This window comes from Ranitomeya imitator, chromosome 2 (assembly GCF_032444005.1).
Source record: "Ranitomeya imitator isolate aRanImi1 chromosome 2, aRanImi1.pri, whole genome shotgun sequence".
Classification (NCBI taxonomy): domain Eukaryota; kingdom Metazoa; phylum Chordata; class Amphibia; order Anura; family Dendrobatidae; genus Ranitomeya; species Ranitomeya imitator.
The window spans coordinates 1,848,092-1,860,114 of NC_091283.1; the positions used below are offsets into that span (position 1 = coordinate 1,848,092).

A 12,023-nucleotide genomic window follows, 5' to 3' on the forward strand; every position below is an offset into this window, starting at 1 on the left:
CAGGGTCATACTACCATATAGTGTCAGGGTCATACTACCATATAGTGCCAGGGTCATACTGCCACCTGCTGCCAGGGTCATACTGCCACCTAATGCCAGGGTCATACTACCATATAGTGCCAGGGTCATACTACCATATAGTGCCAGGGTCATACTGCCACATAATGCCAGGTTCATACTGCCACCTAATGCCAGGGTCATACTGCCACCTACTGCTAGGGTCATACTGCCATATACTGCCAGGGTCATACTACCATATAGTGCCAGGGTCATACTGCCATATAGTGCCAGGGTCATACTACCATATAGTGCCTGGGTCATACTGCCACATAATGCCAGGGTCATACTGCCATATACTGCCAGGGTCATACTGCCACATAATGCCAGTCGCTTAAAGAGCCATACATATTGGCATACACTGTGGTCCCTTTTGCAGGAACCATTGCTCGTTAGTTTTCCATGATGCGACATTGTGTGTCAGGGCCTGAAGTCAGTTACAGGAAACAAAGCTGTGCTGCTGCTGTGATACATTGTGACAAATCCTCTGCTGTGAGCAGGACTGCAGTGTACCGGCGCTCTGTTAAGAAATGAGTGTAATCATTTATGATTAGTGACAGGTTATCGGCTGTTTGTGAACAATGATGAGTCCGTTCACTGACCGTAAGCAGACATGTTGTAAAGGATGCTGGGCTGGCAGCCACATTGTCAGGTTGGCAATCCATGGCAGTGACTGATGGCAGAGCTGACCGTAAGCAGACATGTTGTAAAGGATGCTGGGCTGGCAGCCACATTGTCAGGTTGGCAATCCATGGCAGTGACTGATGGCAGAGCTGACCATAAGCAGACATGTTGTAAATGATGCTGGGCTGGCAGCCACATTGTCAGGTTGGCAATCCATGGCAGTGACTGATGGCAGAGCTGACCGTGTGTCCTCCTTTCCTCCATAGGGCGGCCTGAAGAACAACAAGCACGAGTGCACCCTGTCCTCCCAGGAGTACGTGCACGAGCTGCGCTCCGGCATAGCCGACGAGAAACTGCACAACTGTCTGGAGTCGCTGAGGGTCTCCCTGACCAGCAACCCTGTCAGGTAAGAGATGAAGACCCCAATGTTCACACGTGGCCCCCAAGTCCCCATCTCCCAGTGTTAACTGCTGATTTGCCGCCACACGTTTCTGCTATTCGGAAGGTGACGCTCTGTTTCGCGGGTTTTGTGGCGGACTCTTTAGTCGTAGCCCAGAATGTAGAAAGTCTTACAGCCCCAAGAACACAAGGTGGGATGATAATACTGATGGTTCAGGGACTGGACCCCTCTACTAATACGTATGTGACCCCTTGCCAGAAGCCCAGGGTCCTATCAGTGCTGTATGAGCGCCCACATTCTGCCGGGATCAACGACTGAGTTTATAGATCTCTCTAGAAAAATCTGTAGAATTGAGAGTCCTCAGTGGTTGATACCTTGTAATGGTGAACTGAGAAGATGGGAACAGACTGCAGCTATCGAGACTACACAGGTCTCTTCATCAGGCAGAGACTAAAAGAAATTCTGAGGAATCACATATTCATGCACAACACAGAACTGTCATTATGGGAGAGTGATAAACAGTTGTGTCCATAAATATTGGAAAGTGCCTAGATTACTAGTTGTCCTCCGATTGGGGTCTGGTTCTGTTATGATGACCCCTCATCTTTATGTACGTCTCTCTGGACAGATGAGCAGCGACTGTGCCTGCAAAGAGTCACACACTCCGATCAATATACAACTGGCGAATGTTACCCTGCGTCCACCGTCTGTTCACTGTCTGAGCGCAGAGTAGTGGACACCAGAGGCTGTTATTCCTCCAAAACACGGAGCACAGAAACGGGAGCTCCCTGTATACAGAGATACATGATAAGATCCTGTCTGCAGCCACCACTAGGGGGAGCTCCCTGTATACAGAGATACATAAGATCCTGTCTGCAGCCACCACTAGGGGGAGCTCCCTGTATACAGAGATACATGATAAGATCCTGTCTGCAGTCACCTCTAAGGAGAGCTCCCTGTATACAGAGATACATGATAAGATCCTGTCTGCAGCCACCACTAGGGGGAGCTCCATGTATACAGAGATACATGATAAGATCCTGTCTGCAGCCACCACTAGGGGGAGCTCCCTGTATACAGAGATACATAAGATCCTGTCTGCAGCCACCACTAGGGGGAGCTCCCTGTATACAGAGATACATGATAATATCCTGTCTGCAGCCACCACTAGGGGGAGCTCCCTGTATACAGAGATACATGATAAGATCCTGTCTGCAGCCACCACTAGGGGGAGCTCCTTGTATACAGAGATACATGATAAGATCCTGTCTGCAGCCACCACTAGGGGGAGCTCCCTGTATACAGAGATACATGATAATATCCTGTCTGCAGTCACCACTAGGGGGAGCTCCGTGTATACAGAGATACATGATAAGATCCTGTCTGCAGCCACCACTAGGGGGAGCTCCCTGTATGTAGAGATACATGATAAGATTCTATCTGCAGCCACCACTAGGGGGAGCTCCCTGTATACAGAGATACATGATAAGATCCTGTCTGCAGCCACCACTAGTGGGAGCTCCCTGTATACAGAGATACATGATAAGATCCTGTCTGCAGTCACCTCTAGGGAGAGCTCCCTGTATACAGAGATACATGATAAGATCCTGTCTGCAGCCACCACTAGGGGGAGCTCCCTGTATACAGAGATACATGATAAGATCCTGTCTGCAGCCACCACTAGGGGGAGCTCCCTGTATACAGAGATACATGATAATATCCTGTCTGCAGTCACCACTAGGGGGAGCTCCTTGTATACAGAGATACATGATAAGATCCTGTCTGCAGCCACCACTAGGGGGAGCTCCCTGTATACAGAGATACATGATAAGATCCTGTCTGCAGTCACCTCTAGGGAGAGCTCCCTGTATACAGAGATACATGATAAGATCCTGTCTGCAGCCACCACTAGGGGGAGCTCCATGTATACAGAGATACATGATAAGATTCTGTCTGCAGCCACCACTAGGGGGAGCTCCCTGTATACAGAGATACATGATAAGATCCTGTCTGCAGCCACCACTAGGGGGAGCTCCCTGTATACAGAGATACATAAGATCCTGTCTGCAGCCACCACTAGGGGGAGCTCCCTGTATACAGAGATACATGATAAGATCCTGTCTGCAGTCACCACTAGGGGGAGCTCCCAGTATACAGAGATACATGATAAGATCCTGTCTGCAGCCACCACTAGGGGGAGCTCCCTGTATACAGAGATACATGATAAGATCCTGTCTGCAGCCACCACTAGGAGGAGCTCCCTGTATACAGAGATACATGGTAAGATCCTGTCTGCAGCCTCCACTAGGGGGAGCTCCCTGTATACAGACATACATGATAAGATTCTGTCTGCAGCCACCACTAGGGGGAGCTCCCTGTATACAGAGATACATGATAAGATCCTGTCTGCAGCCACCACTAGGGGGAGCTCCTTGTATACAGAGATACATGATAAGATCCTGTCTGCAGCCACCACTAGGGGGAGCTCCCTGTATACAGAGATACATGATAATATCCTGTCTGCAGTCACCACTAGGGGGAGCTCCCTGTATACAGAGATACATGATAAGATCCTGTCTGCAGCCACCACTAGGGGGAGCTCCCTGTATACAGAGATACATGATAAGATCCTGTCTGCAGTCACCACTAAGGGGAGCTCCCTGTATACAGAGATACATGATAAGATCCTGTCTGCAGCCACCACTAGGGGGAGCTCCCTGTATACAGAGATACATGATAAGATCCTATCTGCAGTCACCACTAGGGGGATCTCCCTGTATACAGAGATACATGATAAGATCCTGTCTGCAGCCACCACTAGGGGGAGCACCCTGTATACAGAGATACATGATAAGATCCTGTCTGCAGCCACCACTAGGGGGAGCTCCCTGTATACAGAGATACATAAGACCCTGCCTGCAGCCACTATGGGGAGCTCCCTGTATACAGAGATACATAAGATCCTGTCTGCAGCCACCACTAGGGGGAGCTCCCTTTATACAGAGATACATAAGATCCTGTCTGCAGCCACCACTAGGGGGGGCTCCCTGTATACAGAGATACATGATAAGTTCTGTCAGCAGCCACCACTAGGGGGCGCTCCCTGTATATAGAGATACATGATAAGATCCTGTCTGCAGTCACCACTAGGGGGAGCTCCCTGTATACAGAGATACATGATAAGATCATGTCTGCAGTCACCACTAGGGGGAGCTCCCTGTATACAGAGATACATAAGATCCTGTCTGTAGCCACCTGTTGTGAATTCCGCTCTTGGGCTCCCTCCGGTGGTTGTAAGTGGCACTTTTGCGAGTTCTGCTCTTGGGCTCCCTCTTGTGGTTTCTAGTGGTTTGGCTGCTCCTTGGAGTTAGCTGTCATCAGCTGCCTCCACTTATCGTCTCTTCTGCTCCGCTGTTTGAGTCTGGCTCTTTCTTCAGCCTGTGCCACTTGTCAATGTTTCCTGGCTGGATTCACATCTCTGCTTGGATTCTCCTGGTTTCCTGACCAGTTCTGCAAAGATAAGTTCTGGCTTTGCTCATTTCAGTCCACATGTTGTGGACTTATTGTTCTGTGCATTCTATATTTGTCCAGCTTGTCAGTATGGATTATTTCTGTTAGCTGGAAGCTCTGGGAAGCAGATTTACCCTCCACACCTTTAGTCAGGTGTGGAGATTTTGTAAACTCTGTGTGGATTGTTTTGTAGTTTTTATACTGACCGCACAGTATCCTTTCCTGTCCTATCTATCAAGCTAGACTGGCCTCCTATGCTAAAATCTGATTTCATTTCTGCGTATGTTATTTTCCCCTCCTCTCACCGTCAATATTTGTGGGGGGCTATCTTTCCTTTGGGGATTTTCTCTGAGGTAAAATAGGTTTCCTGTTTCCATCTTTAGGGGAAGTTAGATCTTAGGCTGTGCCGAGGGGTCTAGGGAGCGTCAGGTACCACCCACGGCTATTTCTAGTTGCGCTGCTAGGTTCAGGGTTTGCGGTCAGTACAGATACCACCTCCTTCAGAGCTTGTCTCATATTGTTCCTAAACCACCAGATCATAACAGTACAATTGGCCAAAAATGAATTAAATGTATCTCAAAAGAAGGAAATGAAAGTTCTGAACCATTTTTTTTTTCTGTGCTCTGGTTTGTCTTTTTTTTTTTCCTCTTGATATCTGGGTGGTTCAGGATATATGCTCTGGCATGGATGCTCAGGGTTTGTTTTCTCGTGTGGATCAACTGGCTGCAAGAGTACAGAGTATCCAGGACTATGTTGTCCAGACTCTGGCTTTAGAGCCCAGAATTCCTACTCCTGATTTGTTTTTTGGAGACAGATCCAAGTTTTTGAACTTTAAAGATAACTGCAAATTGTTTTTTGCTTTGAAACCCCGTTCTTCTGGTGATCCCATTCAGCAGGTGAAAATCATCATATCCTTGCTGCGTGGTGACTAGGGTTGAGCGACCTTGACTTTTTTAGGGTCGAGCCGGGTTTCGCGAAACCCGACTATCTCAAAAGTCAAGTCGAGTGAAATCGGCCGATTATGGCGAAAAGTCGAGGATCGACCGAAACACGAAACCCAATGCAAAGCCAATGGGATTTTTTTTTTTTTTTTTTTTCTCTCTCTCTCTCTCTCTCCCTCTCTCTCTCTCTCTCTCTCTCTCTCCTCTCTCTCTCTCTCTCTCTCTCTCCCCTCCGTCCTTCCCTGAACTGAAAAGCTGGTGTTACACAGTGCAAATCGCTACAGCGCACAAGCGACAACATGGCGATAGGTCTTAGGGGCGTGGACGCCTATGTCATCACTCTGCCCACGCCCCTTCATTGGCTGAAAAAAATGGCGCCAAGCGCGTCATACGAAACGCGACTTTGGCGCGAAAGTCGCGTACCGCATGGCCGACCCCACACAGGGATCGGGTCGGGTTTCATGAAACCCGACTTTGCCAAAAGTCGGCGACTTTTGAAAATGAACGATCCGTTTCGCTCAACCCTAGTGGTGACCCTTAAGACTGGTCTTTTTCTCTTGAAACAGGGGATCCGGCATTATTGGATGTAGATGCATTTTTTCAAGCGCTCGAATTATTGTATGACGAACCTAATTCTGTGGATCATGCAGAAAAAACCCTATTGGCCTTGTGTCAAGGTCAGGAAGCAGCAGAGTTATACTGCCAGAAATTTAGAAAATGGTCTGTGCTCACTAAATGGAATGAAGAGGCTCTGGCTGCTATTTTCAGAAAAGGTCTTTCTGAAACCATTAAAGATGTTATGGTGGGCTTTCCTACGCCTACCGGTTTGAGCGAATCTATGTCTCTAGCCATTCAGATTGATCGGCGTCTGCGCGAGCGCAAAGCTGTGCACCATATGGCAGTATCCTCTGAGCATAGTCCTGAACCTATGCAATGTGATAGGATTTTGACTAGAATAGAACGGCAGGAATTCAGACGTCAGAATAGGCTGTGTTTTTACTGTGGTGATTCGGCTCATGTTATCTCTGATTGCCCTAAGCGTACTAAGAGAGTCGCTAGGTCTGTTACCATTAGTACTATACAACCTAAATTTCTCTTATCTGTGACACTGATTTGCTCATTGTCGTCCTTTTCTGTCATGGCATTTGTGGATTCAGGCGCTGCCCTGAACTTAATGGACTTGGAATTCGCCAGGCGCTGTGGTTTTTCCTTGCAGCCTTTGCAGAGCCCTATTCCTTTGAGGGGCATTGATGCTACACCCTTGGCCAAGGATAAACCTCAGTACTGGACACAGATGACTATGTACATGGCTCCTGCACATCAGGAAGATTGCCGTTTTCTGGTGTTGCATAACCTGCATGATGTTGTTGTACTGGGATTTCCATGGTTACAGGAACATAATCCGGTGCTGGATTGGAAAACTATGTCGGTGACTAGTTGGGGTTGTCGAGGAGTACATAATGACGTTCCTTTGATGTCAATTTCCTCTTCCCCCTCTTCTGAGGTCCCTGAGTTTTTGTCTGATTTCCAGGATGTATTTGATGAGCCCAAGTCCAGTTCCCTTCCTCCACATAGGGACTGTGATTGTGCTATTAACTTGATTCCTGGTTGTAAGTTCCCTAAGGGCCGACTTTTCAATCTGTCTGTGCCAGAGCATGCCGCCATGCGGAGCTATGTTAGGCTACGTTCACATTAGGCTACGTTCACATTAGCGTTGCGCCGCCCTGCGTCGGTGACGCAACGCGCGACGCACGAAAAAACGCACGCAAACGCGCGCAAAAACGCGCGCGTTTTGCGATGCGTGCGTCGTTTTTTGACCAAAATCGGACGCACAGAAAATGCAACTTGTTGCATTTTCTTGCGTCCGACGCTAGCGTCGGAAACGACGCAAGTGTCGAAAAACGCCACCCTAAAAACGCACGCGTCCCCTATGTTAAACATAGGGGCGCGTCGCCGCTGCGTCGCCGCTGCGTCGCCGGCGCAACAGCGACGCACATTGGCGGAACGCCAATGTGAACGTAGCCTTAAGGAATCTTTGGAGAAGGGGCATATTCGGCCCTCTTCGTCACCATTGGGAGCGGGTTTCTTTTTTGTTGCTAAGAAGGATGGCTCCTTGAGACCCTGTATTGATTATCGTCTTCTTAATAAGATCACGGTCAAATTCCAATACCCCTTGCCTTTGCTTACTGATTTGTTTGCTCAGATTAAGGGGGCTAGTTGGTTTACTAAGATTGACCTCCGAGGGGCATATAATCTTGTTCGTATTAAACAAGGTGACGAATGGAAAACTGCATTTAATACGCCCAAAGGCCATTTTGAATACCTGGTGATGCTATTTGGGCTCTCTAATGCTCCATCTGTGTTTCAGTCTTTCATGCATGATATTTTCCGCTATTATCTTGATAAATTCATGGTCGTATATTTGGATGATATTTTGATTTTTTCCAATGATTGGGAGTCTCGTGAAGCAGGTCAGGATGGTGTTCCAGATCCTTCGTAATAATGCTTTATTTGTGAAGGGGCCTAAGTGCCTATTCGGAGTTCAGAAGGTCTCTTTTTTTGGTTTTATTTTTTCTCCCTCGTCTACAGAAATGGATCCTGTTAAGGTCCAAGCTATTCATGACTGGATCCAACCCACATCTGTGAAGGGTCTTCAAAAATTTTTGGGCTTTGCTAATTTCTATCGCCGTTTCATTGCCAACTTTTCCAGTGTGGTTAAGCCCCTTACTGATTTGACAAAGAAAGGCGCTGATGTGACGAATTGGCCCTCTGAGGCTGTTGAGGCCTTTCAGGAGCTTAAACGCCGATTTACTTCTGCCCCTGTGTTGCGTCAACCGGATGTTTCTCTTCCTTTTCAGGTTGAGGTCGACGCTTCTGAGATTGGGGCAGGGGCGTTTTGTCTCAGAGGGAATCTGATGGTTCTTTGTTGAAACCGTGTGCTTTTTTTTCCAGAAAGTTTTCGCCTGCGGAACGCAATTATGATGTCGGCAATCGGGAGTTGTTGGCTATGAAGTGGGCGTTTGAGGAGTGGCGACATTGGCTTGAGGGAGCTAAACACCGTGTTGTGGTCCTGACCGATCATAAGAATCTGATTTACCTCGAGTCGGCCAAGCGGCTGAATCCTAGACAGGCTCGATGGTCCCTGTTTTTTTCCCGTTTTGATTTTGTGGTCTCATATCTTCCGGGATCTAAGAATGTTAAGGCTGATGCCCTCTCTAGGAGTTTTTCGCCTGATTCTCCTGGAGTCCTGGAGCCGGTTGGCATTCTTAAGGAGGGGGTGATTCTTTCTGCTATCTCCCCTGATTTGCGGCGGGTGCTTCAGGAATTTCAGGCTGATAAGCCTGACCGCTGTCCAGTGGGGAAGCTGTTTGTTCCTGATAGATGGACAAGTAAGGTAATTTCTGAGGTTCATTGTTCAGTGTTGGCTGGTCATCCTGGGATTTTTGGGACCAGATATTTGGTTGCTAGGTCCTTTTGGTGGCCTTCCTTGTCTCACGATGTGCGTGCTTTTGTGCAGTCCTGTGGGACTTGTGCCCGGGCCAAGCCTTGCTGTTCCCGCGCTAGTGGGTTGCTTTTGCCTTTGCCGGTCCCTGAGAGGCCCTGGACGCATATTTCCATGGATTTTATTTCGGATCTTCCTGTTTCCCTGAAGATGTCTGTTATCTGGGTTATTTGTGACCGGTTCTCTAAAATGGTCCATCTGGTACCTTTGCCTAAGTTGCCTTCCTCCTCAGATCTGGTTCCATTGTTTTTTCAGCATGTGGTTCGTTTGCATGGCATTCCGGAGAATATTGTGTCTGACAGAGGTTCTCAGTTTGTCTCTAGATTTTGGCGGGCCTTTTGTGCTAGGATGGGCATTGATTTGTCTTTTTCTTCGGCGTTTCATCCTCAGACTAATGGCCAAACTGAGCGAACTAATCAGACCTTGGAGACCTATTTGAGATGCTTTGTGTCTGCTGATCAGGATGATTGGGTGTCTTTCTTGCTGTTGGCCGAGTTTGCCCTTAATAATCGGGCTAGTTCGGCTACTTTGGTTTCACCTTTCTTTTGTAATTTTGGTTTTCATCCTCGTTTTTCTTCTGGGCAGGTTGAGCCTTCTGATTGTCCTGGTGTTAATTCTGTGGTGGACAGGCTGCAGCAGATTTGGACTCATGTAGTGGACAATTTGACGTTGTCTCAGGAAAGGGCTCAACGTTTTGCCAACCGCCGTCGGTGTGTTGGTCCCCGGCTTCGTGTGGGGGATTTGGTTTGGTTGTCTTCTCGTCATGTTCCTATGAAGGTTTCTTCTCCTGAGTTTAAGCCTCGGTTTATTGGTCCTTATAAAATTTCTGAAATTATTAATCCGGTGTCTTTTTGTTTGGCTCTTCCTGCCTCTTTTGCCATTCATGATGTTTTCCATAGATCTTTGTTGCGGAGATATGTGGTGCCCGTTGTTCCCGCAGTTGACCCTCCTGCCCCGGTGTTGGTTGAGGGAGAGTTGGAATATGAGGTTGAGAAGATTTTGGATTCTCGTTTTTCGAGGTGGAGGCTTCAGTATCTTGTCAAGTGGAAGGGTTATGGCCAGGAGGATAATTCTTGGGTTGTTGCTTCCGATGTCCATGCTAACGATTTGGTTCGTGCTTTTCACTTGGCTCGTCCTGATCGGCCTGGGGGCTCTGGTGAGGGTTCGGTGACCCCTCCTCAAGGGGGGGTACTGTTGTGAATTCTGCTCTTGGGCTCCCTCCGGTGGTTGTAAGTGGCACTTTTGTGAGTTCTGCTCTTGGGCTCCCTCTTGTGGTTTCTAGTGGTATGGCTGCTCCTTGGAGTTAGCTGTCATCAGCTGCCTCCACTTATCGTCTCTTCTGCTCCGCTGTTTGAGTCTGGCTCTTTCTTCAGCCTGTGCCACTTGTCAATGTTCCCTGGCTGGATTCACATCTCTGCTTGGATTCTCCTGGTTTCCTGACCAGTTCTGCAAAGATAAGTTCTGGCTTTGCTCATTTCAGTCCACATGTTGTGGACTCATTGTTCTGTGCATTCTATATTTGTCCAGCTTGTCAGTATGGATTATTTCAGTTAGCTGGAAGCTCTGGGAAGCAGATTTACCCTCCACACCTTTAGTCAGGTGTGGAGATTTTGTAAACTCTGTGTGGATTGTTTTGTAGTTTTTATACTGACCGCACAGTACCCTTTCCTGTCCTATCTATCATGCTAGACTGGCCTCCTATGCTAAAATCTGATTTCATTTCTGCGTATGTTATTTTCCCCTCCTCTCACCGTCAATATTTGTGGGGGGCTATCTTTCCTTTGGGGATTTTCTCTGAGGTAAAATAGGTTTCCTGTTTCCATCTTTAGGGGAAGTTAGATCTTAGGCTGTGCCGAGGGGTCTAGGGAGCGTCAGGTACCACCCACGGCTATTTCTAGTTGCGCTGCTAGGTTCAGGGTTTGCGGTCAGTACAGATACCACCTCCTTCAGAGCTTGTCTCATATTGTTCCTAAACCACCAGATCATAACAGTACAATTGGCCAAAAATGAATTAAATGTATCTCAAAAGAAGGAAATGAAAGTTCTGAACCATTTTTTTTTTCTGTGCTCTGGTTTGTCTTTTTTTTTTTCCTCTTGATATCTGGGTGGTTCAGGATATATGCTCTGGCATGGATGCTCAGGGTTTGTTTTCTCGTGTGGATCAACTGGCTGCAAGAGTACAGAGTATCCAGGACTATGTTGTCCAGACTCTGGCTTTAGAGCCCAGAATTCCTACTCCTGATTTGTTTTTTGGAGACAGATCCAAGTTTTTGAACTTTAAAGATAACTGCAAATTGTTTTTTGCTTTGAAACCCCGTTCTTCTGGTGATCCCATTCAGCAGGTGAAAATCATCATATCCTTGCTGCGTGGTGACTAGGGTTGAGCGACCTTGACTCTTTTAGGGTCGAGCCGGGTTTCGCGAAACCCGACTATCTCAAAAGTCAAGTCGAGTGAAATCGGCCGATTATGGCGAAAAGTCGAGGATCGACCGAAACACGAAACCCAATGCAAAGCCAATGGGATTTTTTATTTTTTTTTTCTCTCTCTCTCTCTCTCTCTCTCTCTCTCTCTCTCTCTCTCTCCCTCTCTCTCTCTCTCTCTCTCTCTCCTCTCTCTCTCTCTCTCTCCCCTCCGTCCGTCCCTGAACTGAAAAGCTGGTGTTACACAGTGCAAATCGCTACAGCGCACAAGCGACAACATGGCGATAGGTCTTAGGGGCGTGGACGCCTATGTCATCACTCTGCCCACGCCCCTTCATTGGCTGAAAAAAATGGCGCCAAGCGCGTCATACGAAACGCGACTTTGGCGCGAAAGTCGCGTACCGCATGGCCGACCCCACACAGGGATCGGGTCGGGTTTCATGAAACCCGACTTTGCCAAAAGTCGGCGACTTTTGAAAATGAACGATCCGTTTCGCTCAACCCTAGTGGTGACCCTTAAGACTGGTCTTTTTCTCTTGAAACAGGGGATCCGGCATTATTGGATGTA

The 12,023-nt window shown here is 47.8% G+C and overlaps 1 protein-coding gene across 4 annotated transcripts in view; it reads left to right on the forward strand.

Moving 5' to 3' along the window:
- DIAPH2 (diaphanous related formin 2) overlaps positions 1–12,023 on the forward strand; it is a 1,874,941-nt gene that overhangs the window by 386,655 nt on the left and 1,476,263 nt on the right. For all 4 annotated transcript variants that reach the window (XM_069746079.1, XM_069746080.1, XM_069746081.1 and 1 more), the window contains one exon: positions 948–1,087. In XM_069746079.1, the coding sequence (XP_069602180.1) occupies positions 948–1,087 (140 nt within the window). The remainder of the gene's footprint in view (positions 1–947; positions 1,088–12,023) is intronic.